The following is a 15,965-nucleotide window of genomic DNA, read 5'->3' as shown; positions in this document are numbered from 1 at the left end:
ACATCTGATGGATCAAATGGTATTTTACTTTGAAAAGAGAGAGTCAATTATTCACTATCCACAATATTTACATTCCTGTTAGATAATACAAGATTCCACTCCCTAGATAGAACAAAAACAGGATCTAGAAGCATATTTTCCATGAACCCTAAAATTCAGAGAACTTGTTTGCTTGATTGTTTTGGAACATTTCTGCACCACCCACCCTTTATCACTTGGTCTAGGATGATTTAAAAACAACAACATTAGAACAAATTAAATACAGCCAGCAATAATAACAGATCAAACAGCATAAAAAGTAGTAGCAACAATAGGAGACAAACTTCACAGAGTAGGTGAAATACTTGAAAGGCCTGGGAGAATAGGAAAGTGTTTGTCTGGTGCCTGAAAGATAACAAGGTAGGTGCCAGGTGAGCTTTCCTAAGAAGTAAGTTCTGCAGATGGGGTGCTGCAGCCAAAAGAGGCCCTTCTCTGGTCATCACCTAATTCCCATCTTAACATTGGGAGTACCCAAAGGGCAGCATGAACAGATGTTCCACACACACACACACACACACACACACTTTCAGTTCATACATAATATTTATTTCATATAATTACAAAAGAGACACTTTGGAATTGTCCACAATAAGCAGAACACCTTTCTGTAAATATGTGCTTTGCATTACTACAGTATTATGATGTTCTGGCACCCACCCCCCATACTTTTGCACCAGATGTCAAGTCATTCCTTGCATTCTTTAAAGCTAGATTATTTGGATTAATTAATAAGAAGATTTCCACAGCAGGCAGTGTCTGGAACCTTCTGTGTGTGTGTGTGTGTGTGTGTGTGAGAGAGAGAGAGAGAGAGAGAGAGAGAGAGACTTTGTTGTGCTGCCCATCCTTAATGGGCTAATTTACTTGTCTCTGTGTGATAAATAAAAATATAGTTTTAAAGCAACTTGCTGGTGAAATAGCATTTTAGCAAGGTCTAGGAAGTTTCCAGCTCTGCCATTAGGTGTCACCATTGCTACACACAAGTTGAGAGGAATCTCACCTTGTTAAAGTTTAGATAAGAAGGAAAAGATACAGCCTGTGGATGTTAGGGAGGATAAGGCAGCAGGTGATAAAAACACAGAGAGAAACTGAAAAGAAAGGTACACCCAGAAAAACCTAAATGTCAGTGGAAAAATTAAAACAAAATAGGAAATTCTTTCCAGTAGCACCTTAGAGACCAACTGAGTTTGTTCTTGGTATGAGCACAGATTTCACACAAAAGACAAAATAGGCGTTTGCATGCAAATACAAAAAGCATTAACTGCATAATTTTCACAGTGGAAGGAAGTAAATTATGGCTATTTAATTCAATTATAAATGATCTGAAGTCAGTTTTTGCTGTTAACACCAAATTAAAATCCAAAGCAGACAGTGAAGAGTTCTAAAGGCATCTCTTCAAACTGAATGACTGAGCAAAAAAATGGCTGGTGAGATTCAGCACAAGTAAGAGCCAGTGGCGCCGCTCCCTAGCACACACGCACACGTGCCCTGACGTCATAATGCATGCGCAGCATCCAGGGTGGAGTGCTCATGTGTGGACATGCACAGTCCACCCAAGATGCCAGGCGCAAGCGGCTGGCACTCCTTCCGTGCAGGCACGGCGGCGGCAACACACACGGAAGGGGTGCCGGGCGGCGGCTTGGGAGTGGGGGTGGCGGCACTGAGTGTCACCCTCCCCCCAGGCTGTCACTCAGGGCACTCCGCCCCCATCCCCCCCCCTCAGTACACCACTGTTAAGAGCAAAGTGATAGGGGGTATGGAAGGAGGGCTCTTTAAATATACTTATTCATAGAAAAGCATTCTGGAGAAGTATAAAACTTGCACTTTTCAAAAGAGAATGGGGGAAAGGAGCCTTTAAAAGCCTCTTTCACACTGTTATTTTAAAATGTGTCTTTGATGCCATTAGATGTCATAAAGATCTCTCTGTTCTTAAGCCTTGTTTCCAAAACAGTGGCCATCAGTTTTTGTTTGTTTTGAATGAGAAGCTCAAGAGCAATTTTGGCCAGTACATGCGTTTTGAGTTCTGCAAATAATAGTTTTTTAAAAAAAAAATAGGATAAATGTTGCTTGGCAGTAGATTCTGGGCAGACAAAAGAAAATACTTCCTCACATGGTGCGTAGTTAATTTATCTAATTGCCTGTCACAAAATGTGCAGATCTCCAGTAGCTTAGATGGGTTTTTTGAAAAAGGATTAGGCAATTTCATGGAGAATGGGTTTAAAATAAAGTAGCCAATGTGGTGTTTTCTTCAGATGTGATCGACTCCCTTCAGAACCATCCAGCATGGCCAGTGGTCAGGCATGATGGAAGTTGTAGTTCACAACATCTGGAGGGGAGCACATTGACTACCCCGATCTAAGAAAAGCTGTTTACCATTATGTCTGAGTGGAACCTCCATGTTCAGAGGAACTAGACCAGGCTTCCTCAACCTCGGCCCTCCAGATGTTTTTGGCCTACAACTCCCATGATCCCTAGCTAGCAGGACCAGTGGTCAGGGATGCTGGGAATTGTAGCCTCAAAACATCTGGAGGGCCGAGGTTGAGGAAGCCTGAACTAGACCTTGAATACTAGTCACAACAAGAGAGGGCTTTTTCCTTCCTGCCCTGCTTTGGAGGCTTCCTGGAGGCATCTGACTGTCCACGGTTGGGAACAAGGTGCTGACAATATGGATCCTTGGTCTGAATGGGCTGTTCCATAAAAGTTCCATAAAAGAAAGCGGGGTTTTGTTGGACAGTGTATGTCTCTTGGACAAGTCATTTATCTGGCATTGTAGCTTTCAAAACGTGGCAGCTAAATGGCAGTCATGGCTGGTACGATAGGAGCTCCACCAATGCATCCATGGAACCCTGACCATGGCCCTGCCTCAGTCCTGTGAAAACAGGATGCTGGGCCATTGACCTGATCCACCAGGCTCTCCTTACGTTCTTATCCAGGTAAGCTGTAGTGGTGCCAGTGCCAGGGGGACAGCTCCGTGGCTCTCCATCACTGTTCTCAACACTACTGCTAAGTGAATGTGCTCTGGAAATTCACGTACCAGGCTTAGGGTGGCAATCCAGTCTGCTAGCACTGTTGCAGTGAAAGGCTATCTAAGCAACGTTCAGGCAAATATGTGGTGTTGCTGGAACACCATGGAGTGATGTGCTGCTTCTTTGCTACCCCAGGCTGCAATCCTATACACGTTTACCTGTGAGTAAGCCCCACTGAAAGCATTGGGACTTCATAGACATGTATAGGATTGCATCGCTTGACATACTTGCAATTTGTATTAACATAGCTCTTGCCTAATACTCTGAGGTTCCTAAAGCTTCTTAAAGCTTACTTTGGTTTGAGGAGGGAAAAGATTTGTGAGCAGTCGATTTGAGAGGTGCAGTATAAAGTCCATGTGCTTTTTCTCTCTAAAAAGAAGAGGAAATGAAAAATAATGTTTAGCAGCAGTTTTTAAGTGAGAGTAATTGAAGTCTAATCGTGCCTTTAAGACTGCTGAGTGCTGCATGAGTAACAGAGGAGAATTCACATAGAATCCAATGCCACTAAAATAATAGATGAGATCCTAGCCAAAATAAGATGTAAAAGGTCTTAGTGATCAAATAGTAATTTAATTTTGCAGCATTGGCCTCAAGTTTGAGAAGCACCACCTGCTTTGAAAATGCAGCCCTGGCAAGAAACTAAAATATGCAACTGCTTTTCTGTATGGGTCACTGAAAATATTGTGCTTGCTTCTACTAAATCCTGTCCCCTTTCCTATTTGTTGACCTCAGACCATGCATAGTTGGGTAGGTGAGGATATACCAGCTAGACCATCAGCCTCATCAGGTCCTGGTGAAGGAAACTTGGAAGAGAAGTGTAAACAGGTAGATTAAAAAGTAGTGTACACTAATCATAAGGTATACTCTCTGTTTGCAGTCCAGAGTTCTAATCTAGTCTACATCATCTGTGAAGAGAAATGGGGGCCTGAAATAAATATGCAGTGCTGACTGTGTGTGTTTGTGTGTCTGTGTGCGTGTGTGCAAATAACTTGGCTTGATGTACGTTTCCTTTCACTCAAGAGTTTGAATTAGATGAAGTGTAATCATTACTGTCTAAAAGAAGCTCTGCAGTTAGTTGCACTGCATGATGAGTTCGCATCTCAAGGTTGGGTGGAAAGGGACTGAAGGCTCCTGGCGCAAAGTTGGGGTGTGCCTGCTTTTACATCTGCGTGCAGCAGGCACACCCTTTGGGTATTAGCCCAACACAGCTCCGCCCTATTACAGGAGACAAAGGCAAAATGACATTTGTCTATGTAGAAAGACAACTTTGGTTATGCCCTTCAGTGGCGTTTGAGGAATGGCAATCTCAAGTGCAATAAGCTTCTTTACTAGAGAGAATTTTGGAATCAAATAGATGGCATTGTAATTATTCCTGGGGGGAACAGACCTGCAGTAGAAATGGGTAGGAGCCTGCTTCAGAACTGCCAAGACAACTGAAAGGAGCAGTCGTTGTCCTGTGGCTTTAGGAACGGAAGGGTTAGTCAGTTCAGAAATGGGTCAAGAGGTGCTTTGAAGCTGCTCTTTTCTAGGACTCCACAGCCCTGAGATCTTGCTTGCCTAGGTGCACTACTGATTGCATGTAGGCATCCTCCGACAAACTAAAATTCCAGCGCTTGGATCTGCATGATCTGTCCCGAGTGCTTATGTACTTTGGCATGATTTCCTGCTTTTCCCTATTATTTTATTGCATCTTTGATTTGTCATAATATTTTCAGTTCAGAGAATGTTCTTTTGATGAATGTTCTTCAATTCTGTATAACAAGATGGACAGGAGTGATTTCCACCCTGTTTCTGGGTACAGTACAGTCAGATTCTCTACGCAGCTGGAAGATGCTCTGGCCAGTGGAAGGAAACTATTAGGCCTTTGTAGACAACAGACACACATTTTTTCTTCTTCAGGTGTAACAGTTTGCTTATGGTGGATGGAAAGGATCACCATTTAAGGACTGAATCTTAACACACCTTTGAACAGCCGGTTTATACCCTGACAAGTGACCCTCAGGGCTGATGTCATGCGACATGTAAACAAGAAACGAGATGGCAGTTGGATAGTGAATGCTCACTGTGGATTTCCCCTTTCCCTCCCCAAGCAAACTCCAGCACCTGTTGGCTACCGTATTGCCCAAGTTTACTGAATACATCAGCTTTCAGGCCAACTGAAAATGATCTCATGACTAGAGTAGTCAGAATTTGTAGTTAATATGTTGAAGCAGCAGCAGCATTTGAGGCTTCCGTCCTAAAAACACACACACACTTACTAGGGAGTAAAATCCATTGAGCTCAGTGGGACTTACTTCTAAGTAAACATTCTTGGATTGCATTGTGTGTATATCCACATATGATGAGTCTGTTACATAGGGTTTATTCTTCAACTGAGATATTTCAGATAGACTTCATGTGCAAAAACTGACTGCTCAGTAGTTGCACTGAAGTGTGGAGTGCGAGATGCTGGTCTGGAGTTTAGCTTGTTAAATGCCCTAAAAGGCTTTGTAGGGAATAGTAATTTTTGAAGGTGTGTAACATGAGATATGGACCTCTACTAGGAAAAATACTGCATTGCTTGGGATGTATTCAGTGGTGTCCCTCTACTTATGCAAGACTCTTAGAACCAACTGAGGTCTCCATCACCATAATGTGGAGGGAAGTGATGTCCACCTATTTTCCCATCCTCGCTGTGCTTCCCCCAACTTCCAGAGAGTTGGGGGGGACCCTTTGGAACAACATGAGAGATGGCACAGACAGCTGCACCAGGGAAGAAGAACTGGCAAAAGTCGCCTCCCTCCCTGTTCTACTGATGGAAGCTGCCATTGGATCCAAGATCCTTCTATCAAAAAGCGACATACAAGTCTATGTGATACACATTCTTTTGGTGTGCTCTTTAGTTTAAAGCACTGCAGCTCCCCTTTATTGTTTGACACCATGGTGGATTAGGTAACCCTATTATCTGATGCAGTAAGGCAGTTCTGAAGCCCCAAGGCCAGATAGCTGAAACAAGATATTCCATTGGATTTGGGAAGTGCTTTGTGCATACACCTTTGATGCAATTCTTGCAAAACTTCTATGGATTGATCTCATTGTTATGGATGTGCTTCATTGTTATAGATACTGTTAATGAATGTTAATTCCATCTAATTGAAGCTTGTCACAAAACACTGTATGTATTAATGGATCTTAATCGCATCCCACGTTATTACTGCTAAGACCCTCCTCAATAGAACATAAGCAGTTTTTAAAGATTGCCCTGATGTTGATTGGTGGTTTTTTTTTAATTCCTTCCTAGGCAGCACAAATAGTCCTGATTTCTCTGTTTGAACTGAACACTCCTGAGTTTACCATGTTACTTGGTGCCTTGCCCAAAACATTCCAGGACGGTGCTACCAGGCTGCTACACAACCACCTCAAGAACTCCAGTAACACTAGTGTGGTGAGGCTGTGACATATTTTCCTTAAAAACCAACTGAGGCATTGATTTATGTTAAGCTGTTGCTTAGGCCTGGGCAACGTATCGATATATAGCCCAGGACCAGTATGAGTAGCAGACCACGATGTTGATTACACTTGCTGGTGAAACCGCCGTGCTCCTGAGTCCCTCTGCCAGCAGCACCTGTTGGAGGGAGTCAGGAGTCTCCAGCTGCGTGAAGCCCGATGCTGCTGAGACGTTGGGGCTTGCTTAGCTGGGTGAGGGGAGTCCTCCCACCCCCCAGCTGAGCAGCAGGACAGGACCTGATGCAATGGCCCCAGCCTGCGAGGTGCTGGGGTGAAAGTCCCTCCACTCCCGCCGTGAGATCAGCAGCAGTTTCACCCTGCGTTTTGCCATCTGGAGCCAATGCAACTTGCTTGGCTGGTGATACGTCGTGATGTTGAAAACCTAACATTGCCCAGCCCTACTGTTGATCTGTTCAGAGCTAAAGCTCTGCCCTAAAATCACATGGCCTTTGTTTTTCAGGATACAGTCAAACCTCAGTTGTCGAATGTAATAAGTTCCAGACGACGGTCCAACTTCCAAAACGTTTGGCAACTGAGGCGCGGATTCTGATTGGTTGCAAGAGCTTCTTGCACTCAAGCGGAAGCCTCGTTGGATGTTCAGGTTCCAAAAAATGTTCGAAAACCAGAGGATTTACTTCTGGGTTTTTGGCATTCGGGAGCCAAAACGTATGATAACAGAGGTGTTCAGGAATCGAGGTTACACTGTAGTACAAAAAATACATTTTGACAAAGTAGGTATACAATTGTACGTAATTGTACATAAAGCACTTATGCTTTTTCAATTTCTTCAAATATGGGCTCACTAGTTGCGAGCTTTTATAAGAAGCTTGGCATTGTCTAGAGCAGTGGTATTTGGTATGCTTCAGGCATGGACTACAACTCCCATCCGGCATGACAGATTATCAGTGTTGATGGGAAGTGTAGTCCACGACACCTGAAGGCTATCACATTGGCTATCCCTGGCCTTGGGTTTTGAAGAATGGCTTCTAAAAAGGAGAGGTGACGACAAAGCTTGTTGGTGCTCAGGCAGGGCTATGAACTTTAGGGGATCATAATGTTAACCTTCTGAGTAAAGATTTTGTAGCCAAATGATATTATTTGGCTCAGGTTAAATTCCAAGCTGGAGAAGAAACTTATCCTCACCTTCCACCACTTCCATTGACAGGTGAGGTGGGGAGTCTCCTCCTCCTCCAGCATTCTAATGCATTGCATAGCAGCATGCCAGGACAAAAGACCACATTGGCCTTGGAGTTTTTCCCAAAGGATACTGATGTTGGAATAGTCCTGTTGGAAAACTGCAGTTCCCAAGGGCAAACCCAGTGGCATTTGGCCAGTCACTGGAGAGAGGAGTAGAGACCTTCCTCTTTCCCTCTCCTATAGCTAGATCAGAGTTTGCCACTACTCCCATCAGGTGGATTTTAAAAGAGGTTGGGGGAATGGGCAGAGTGGAGATTGTGGTAGGCAATTTCTGAAGCTGGATTGTCCCGAAAAAAATAAGCCAATCTACTCCTGAATTTTTTTGGGGGGAGGGGAGTAGCTTGGCTTATTTTATTTAGAATATATGCATGTGTATATGCAGTACTTTTTTTCTAAAAAAAATATGTTTAGGGATACTCTCATTTTGACCCAAGAAAATCACCATTTTATAGTTCAAATCAGGAAAAATAAATAAAGTAAATGGACAAAAGCACCAAGATTCACAAAATGTTTAGGGGTATGCGTCTCCCTGTGCCCCCCCAGAAAAAAAGCACTGTGTATATGTATGTGTGTGTTCCAACACAAGCCCAGGAGTCATTTATTTCAACAACTTAGTCAAGCAAGGGTTTGTGCATAACAAATTAATAACAGAAATTTATTCTATTTAAGTGACAACGTTATATGAATGAGGACAAAATTGTTCCATATTTATTCCATCTCGCTGTTGTGCCACATGTTATTTGCCCCTTATCCTCTTTTTTGCTTGTACACTTAGGGTTCTCCTAGCAATACTGTTGGCCGAACTCCTTCACGTCACCCTAGCAGCAGAACCAGCCCCTTAACTTCACCTACCAACTGTTCGCATGGAGGACTCTCCCCAAGGTAATACTGCAGCTTCATTTAAAAAAAAAAAAAAGATTGATAGATGTCTGAGAGGCTTTTCTGTGTGAAACATGCCTGAAAGGTGACTCCTCAAGAAGAGGCAATGTAGGAAAATACGTAACACATTTGCTCAGCTCTGAAAGTGGGTCAGAAAACGAAGCTTGTGTCTGTACCTTAATAAAACCCTAAACTTGTCCTTTTATGACATCTCTTGCACAGAGTACAAAACGCATGTTTTTAATAAGATGACTAAAAGCTAATACAGATGTGGCAGACTGAACTATAGGCTCATACAAATGCACATGCTCAAATATACATCACAGGCTTCTGTAAAGGGGATTGTATTGTATATTTTTTCCTACTTCGCTGTACAATTGAATTTTAATAATGCATTATCAGGTTCGTATCAGGATGTTACACTGCTTGTAGCTGTAGGTGCGACTGGGTGTGTTCCTTGTGCATTGTAATAGAGAACATTATGAAAGCTGCGTAACATGGTAGAATTTTGTTAGGGGAAACTATACGCACTCGTGTTCTGTTCTAATGGCATAGCCTTCTAAATTTATTTTATTTTACTTTTTATTGCATTATTCCTCCGAGGAGCTCAAGTTGCTGCAGCTCCCACCTCCCCAATCTATTGTTGAGAATCTGAGGTGAGATAACCACGTAGCGGAAGTTGCCCCCGGTTGCAGTCACCACACAGAGGCAGCTTAAGGTTCAAAATAGATTACTGCAGCATATATAGGGTTTTGCAGTTACATATATGTACACAAATAGAAAGGATTTCTGTTGCTACAGCAATTCAAGATGTAACACAGACTCTGGCTCACTTCTCAAGGCTACAGCACAATTCTCCGGACTGATGAGCTGACATGCCTTAATCATTTATATAGTCAGCACTGGACTGTTGCTGTAGCAGCTGGCTTGGCTTTCCCCGCTGCTGTTGGCTTATCTCAACCATGTAATAATTTGCGCTCATGAAGGAAATTAACCCCTTCCACCAAGTCCAGTTCCTCCCAACATTTATATTCACCACAACCCTGTGAGATAGATTAAATCATTCAATGAACTTCGCAGGTGAGTAGGATTTAAACCCTTCTCTCCCAGGTCCTAATCCAGCACCCTACTCATTTCACCACGCTCGCTGAAGGGGGTAGCTGTAATTTTGTTTCCTGGGTTTGGGGGTTTGGTTTTTTGTATTTTAGAACTGGGGAGCTGGTAACACACAGGCTTGAAAGGCTGGCAAATAATTACCAAGCATCTGTGCCACAGCGAGGACTTCACAAGTAGAAGGGTAGACTACATAAGTCAGAAGTAGTTGACATGGTGTCCTCCAGATGTTGTTTGGACTTCATCTCCCATCATCCCTGCCAGTTGGCCATTTGGATGGGAGTTGGGAGTCCAGGCAACATCCAGAGGGCACTGCTTTGGCTACCCCTTGCGGTAAGTTGTTCCTGTGCTGGAGTGATACAGAGGGGAAGTGCACAGTCCCTGCAAAGCTTTATAAATAAAATAGTAATAAAATGCAACCTTTGTTTTAAACGACACAGTAGCATGGGTATCAAGGGGGAAGGGAGGAACAGTATCACTAACAATTATCCATGTTGTATGCATTAGCCATTAGGTTCCTGTGACACCTGTACCGTCACATTCCACATTGTAGTTGTCACAATTGCAATCTGGGGGTGGGGGGAATCCAATCCCCCCCCCCCAGCAACCACAAAGGGAAATGTGATTTCCCTGCAATAAAGGTGCTACCTTCAGGACATGTTAGGCTGAATAGCTTGAGGAACCTGCACGGCATATTTCAAGGATTTGAGCAAAAAGGCCAGGGACAGATTAGATCAGGGAAAGCAAAGGGCATGGTTGAATATACTTGATGTTTAGATTAGGGGATGTGCTATAGCTTATTGGTTTAGTGCAAGCTTCGTATGCATAAGGTCCCAGATTCAATTCCTGGTATCTGTAAGATTCCTGACCTAAAAACACTCATCTGAGGCCCTGGAGGGCCAGCTTCTTAATGTTCATATAATACTCATTCTTTTCCAGTGAAATAAAATTTAGGGACAATTTAGACTAAAAACACACAAATGTCATAAAGGGCCCTGAGGGAAATGAGACACCAGATTTGTACTAGAGACCAAATGATTTGCTTCCACAGTGTTTGTTACAATACACTCACAGAGTAAAGCGTTGCAACTCTGTATTTAGAAACATTTTCCAAAAAAAGTTTAATTGTCCAAAATGCACATTTTAAGCAATATAGACGCACTGAAGAAGACTTCCATTGCTAGCTATCAGTAAAATGGACAGCGTTGATATTTGCATCATGATGTCACTTGGCTAGGCAGTTCTGAGAAGTTCAAAAGAAACCCCAACAACAGTGTTTTCCTAACCACACACATTTCTAAGAGCCTAGAAGGCAATGCTTTAGCTCAAGCATCTTATTGAGGGTTCCATTCTGTACACATACCAGTAGATGCACATCTTTTAGCTGGATTCAAACAACATATTAGATCAATACCTTTATTAAGGCAACCAAAATATTACCAAACAATGTGCAAACTTTCAGGTTCTCCAGAACTCTTAATCTGGCTAGATAGTAAGCAGAACAAGGGTGTTGCAGAGAAAATCCTGGCTGATGGGGTTTCTGGTTTTCAACCAATTATTTGCTTTTTATTTCTGGCAATTCCATTAAGCCATTTCTGTAGCTTTCCTGTTCATTTTTGTAGCTTTCTTGTTCAACTCTCTGAAATGCTTGCTGCATTTTTGAATTTATTTACTGTTTATTTCTTTCTAAGTGTGTTCTGTTTTCATTTTTGTTGTTGGTGCTGCTATCCTTGAGTTTTAAAACAGACAAAAAAAATAAAATCCTGCACCTAGGTCAGAAAGTTTACATAGGAACACAGCCTTGAACTATGAAAGAATGAATGAATGATTTGTAGTAGTGAGATCAACATCTTGCATTATTCTTCAAATGCTTTGGGGCTGATAATGCCTGAGAACTCTCTAACAAATAATTCCTCTTCTGTTCGAAATGTTATTTTCTTGATAGGATGTTGTATTTTTTTAATCATAAACTTGTCCACTTGCATGGCGATAAAGTGACAGGATTGGTGGACTGTGTGTGTGGGAGAGAGAGAGAGAGAGAGAGAGAGAGTTCAAAAGTTGGGATTGAATGACTTTGGATGATTCCCTCACAGGTAGGTGAGATTGGTGTCTGTGGAATTTATTGCCCTTTCTTTTCCTTCTCTGTGAACCAGTATCTGCAAGCATAACTGCTCTTCTTATCTCTTTTTCTTGAGTGACTTTCCTTATTCTGCTGCTCGGAAAGAAACTGCTGTGACACACAATAGAATTATTTCTGACTTCCCATTTCCAGTCTTGTAGCATTTTTCATATACCAATGTGATCTTTACCTTTATAACGTATTTAAAACTCAATAGAAACAAAGCGACAGATTGAATATTCCAGCAACTCCAGAAGGAAATGTCCTGAGATGTTAGGTTGCAGCAGTGATTGCGGGCTCCATATCTAGCCTTCTCTGACCTGACAGATCTCTGTGATCATTAATAAATGTCTAGGAGACCAGGCTAGAACATTGTGATAATGTTAACCTAACACCACTCCTAACCATGCTTGACTTAGAACTAACCATGGCTTTTAATGTATTTTTTAAAATGTATTTTTAATCTCCTGTTGGAAGCTGCCCAGAGTGGCTGGGGAAACCCAGCCAGATGGGCGGGGTATAAGTAATAAATTATTGTTATTAGTATAAATTATTATTAAAGAAAAATATGCACTGTAGTTTTGAAACTACAGTTTGAAAACAGAAAGGAGAGGGGAAATTGAAAGGAGGAAAATGAGAGAAGGAGGGTGATTGAATCCATGGGGTCCTTGCAATCTCCCAACTATAGTTAGGAGAGCAGGAATTTTCCATCTGTACTGAATCTCCCTCTCTCCTGCCTTTTAACTTTCAAATCACACAAGATGGAAATACATACTGGCTTTGCAGTGCAATCTTATGCATGTTTACTCAAAAATCCCATTGAGTTCCATGGTGTTGGGCTGCAGCCTTAGTCTTCTCAAAACATTAATGAATCATTATAACATGCATGAGAAAACTCAACCCCAAAAACTACGTTTGCATTTGTTCGGCTTTGTTTAGCCAGCAGAAGTTGATTGGGTGGAGCTGAAAAGCAGAATGTAGACCACTCTGATAGGAGACAGAAGGATAAGAACACCTTTTTGCTTCTATGTTTTGAAGAGCAATAGCTTTGAAGAATGATATGAAGAAGCCACAGAAGCAATTACCATTCGAAGTAGAGTCACAAGTCATCAGTGAAAGCTCCTGCCATTTATCAGGGCCTCGGACAACCTTTTTTTTTTTTTTTAATAAGGCCCATTCTGCTTCAGCCTGACAGTAGACCTGCTAATTTGGAAGGTGTCTTTCAAAATGTGTAAAGTGCTGAAATGGGGTGGGTTAGGAGGAACTGTGGGTTTTGTTCAAAGAAGAACTTGCCAGTGGTGACAAGTATTTACTGTTCATATGAGTATTCAGTCAGAGGACCAGAGACATAGCTATAATGCTAAGAAGAAACACTGTCCTGGAAGTTTTATTGGGAAAATGGATGATAAGATTCCTCCCGCTGCCAGGTCATCTGTGGATGTGTACATCAGACCTGGCGACCATCAAGCACTTGGCTAGTTGTGAAGCCCTTCTGGAGCCTACATTCTTTCGCCCAGGTGAATTTGTTCCAGATGCATATTCAGAACAGCAATCACCTCAGTATTTTAATATTAGCTGAACAACTAAAAACCACTTCCAGAGAAAGCCAATGGCCAAATTTTCCACTGATTTCAATTGCAGGATAACATCCTGGGTCTATATTGTGAAATACGCAAACAGAAACAACACATTGACTGTCCTGAAATCCTTAAATAACAATGCCGGTTGATACTAAAGATATTACTGAATAACGTATTTACACGGAGTATTTCTGTCCAGTTTGTTTCTATTAAGTTCCTCTCTTGCTGAGAAAGCATGAAAAGACTCAGCCACTCAGATTATAGTTTTGTTTTCTCCTTTTTTCTTTTTCTTTTTCTTTTTCTTCCTCCCTTTCTCTCTTTTCTTCCTGTGATCACTGCAGTCGTTTCTGGGGCTGGAGTGCAGATGGGCTGTCGAAGCACCCCCCTCCCCTTTTTCAGCCTAACTCCATCCCCGTTGCTCCTCCTCACAAGACTTTCAGGCGCTCTTACTCTCCCAGGTAACAAGCTACCTGTTAATCCATCTTGTCTGAGGTGTCACAATGTTATTTACCTTTTGTCTCAGTTAGGGTGCTTTCCAAATAGATAGGTCCTGGAGCGGCAGAGACAGGCAGCAGCTGTTTGCTTTCTACTTTTTATCTGTGGAGAAATCGCACCTCCACATCTCAGTCCCAGAAGCATTACCTGTTCAGCCACCACACAGAATTGTCAGAAACCATTCCTATCTCTTCCTTCATTCCTTCTGCTGGAAGCAGTGCAGTAAAGGCAACATCAGGGCTTGCTTTACACAAGCAAGTTTCCCAGGGTAATACACCTTAGCCCACGTCCCCGTTATGCAGTAAAGCCTGGGGTAGAGTCTTGCGATAAACCACCTAGAACACCAGAAGCATGGGGAACATAACTGAAACATAGATGAGTTGCTGCTGGAGAGTTACATTAACTTGACTACCAAAGGGGAAAATGCGTTCCCAGCATCATTTGGCGGTGTTGGGAAATATACCATGTTGTCTCTCTGCATTTAGCGTTGTGCTTCCTAGTCTTTCAGCTGCACCGGGAATCAGTATTCACTTGGGTACATAAGGGCTGGATCACATGTTACATGGCATGTTTGCTGTGTGTATCCTGATGTGGGTGGGAACAAATGTCTGTGAAGGGCAGTGCATCTTACGCGTGCTGGTCATGACAGAACCAGCTTGGCCATGACTTCCTGGCATGTATTCTGCAATCTGTGGAGAAGTATATATCACCCTTTCGCAATTCAATTTGCCATACAAAAGGCAAGCACTGTTTTACTGCATTAAATGTGAATTGGCCCTAGCTGCTATAGTCTGCATAGTCACTAGCCTCAGTTAAATTGGAATCCAGTAAATAAAGTTGGAATTCCTCCAACTGGGATTGCGGCGGAGCCCTCACTGCTGGAGCAGGCTGGGAAAACAGCACAAACTATTCCCCATCTGTAGACAGGAGCAAGCCTGATTCAGCATGGGGCGTAGCTTCTGGCTAGATCAAGGCAAGTAAGATTAGCATTCTGTTCAGCCCCCTTTTTAACTTGACAGTGTCTCCTTTCAAATTACACCACTTTCTGAGGGTACACACAGATCTGAATGCTTCCCTCAATTGGGGAACAGCCGTAGCTCAGTGGTAGAGCATGTGTTCTCTGTGCAGAAGGCGCAAGGTTAAATCCATGGCATCTCCAGTTAGGGCTGGGAAAGTCCCTTGTCTGAAACTCTGGAATGCTGCTGCCAGTCAGTGTAGACAGTACTGAGCTAGATGGAGCCAATGGTCTGGCTTGGTGTAAGGCAGCTTCCAATGTTTCTATAAGCATCCAACTCTCTTTGCAGAATAAATGAACAATGAGAACACTGGAACAGATAGATCACGTTCCCAATTAGTTTGTTGGGCAAAGACTGCAGTAGTACAGATCATTCTATTTGCAATTATGATACATTCACAGGCAACAGCTAGGAATATGAATAGCAATGGATATGAAAATGGGAATGAGGAATCTCACAGGTCCAGATTCTGTCAGCCAGTAGAGAAAGAGAGGGGGGTGATTGATATTTAGAAGAACTCTCCTTCACCTTAGGGGCCAATCCTGGTTAACTTTAGGAAAAATGTTAAAAGCTCCAGAAACTGTTGAGCTCTGAATCCTAAAGACTGTGTTTGTTGGAGGCTGTGGCAGTTGGGAAATAATATTGTGACATCTGTAAAAGCCACACATTTCTCCTCATCTCTTTGTTCACTTTGTAATTCTTCCAGTTTTCTGCATGAATCATTGTTTTCTATCTTGTATGATTGATGGGATTTATTTGTTCTTTGTAAATGGATGTTGTTCCATCTTGCACTTCTTTTTCTCTCTCCTCGTGTTGTCTGTGTATCATACAATTCCTGTACTACCTAAATGTATTTTATTGCACATGTGGTTACTCTTAAAAAAACAATATTCTAGAAATTGCTTTTCTTCCTTCCTTCTTTCTTCCTTTGGCTATTTGTAACGATTCATTCTTAGGTTATAAAAATAGGTTCTTCCCTTGTGGATTTTGGATGCCACTGATATTTTAAGGCTGCAGA

At 42.4% G+C, this 15,965-nt stretch overlaps 1 protein-coding gene across 29 annotated transcripts in view; it reads left to right on the top strand.

The window, feature by feature from the left end:
* CLASP1 (cytoplasmic linker associated protein 1) overlaps positions 1–15,965 on the top strand; it is a 162,259-nt gene that overhangs the window by 124,215 nt on the left and 22,079 nt on the right. For 15 of the 29 annotated variants that reach the window (XM_033162282.1, XM_033162381.1, XM_033162423.1 and 12 more), the window contains 2 exons: positions 6,343–6,486; positions 8,521–8,627. In XM_033162282.1, coding sequence (XP_033018173.1) covers positions 6,343–6,486; positions 8,521–8,627 — 251 coding nt within the window. Of the gene's footprint in view, positions 1–3,794; positions 3,888–6,342; positions 6,487–8,520; positions 8,628–13,777; positions 13,895–15,965 lie in introns of all 29 variants that reach the window. The other 14 variants (XM_033162207.1, XM_033162199.1, XM_033162224.1 and 11 more) reach the window with 3 other exon arrangements.

Source organism: Lacerta agilis, chromosome 1 (assembly GCF_009819535.1).
Source record: "Lacerta agilis isolate rLacAgi1 chromosome 1, rLacAgi1.pri, whole genome shotgun sequence".
Classification (NCBI taxonomy): domain Eukaryota; kingdom Metazoa; phylum Chordata; class Lepidosauria; order Squamata; family Lacertidae; genus Lacerta; species Lacerta agilis.
The sequence above is the reverse complement of the archived record's forward strand: the minus strand, read 5'-3'. Positions and strand labels throughout refer to the sequence as shown.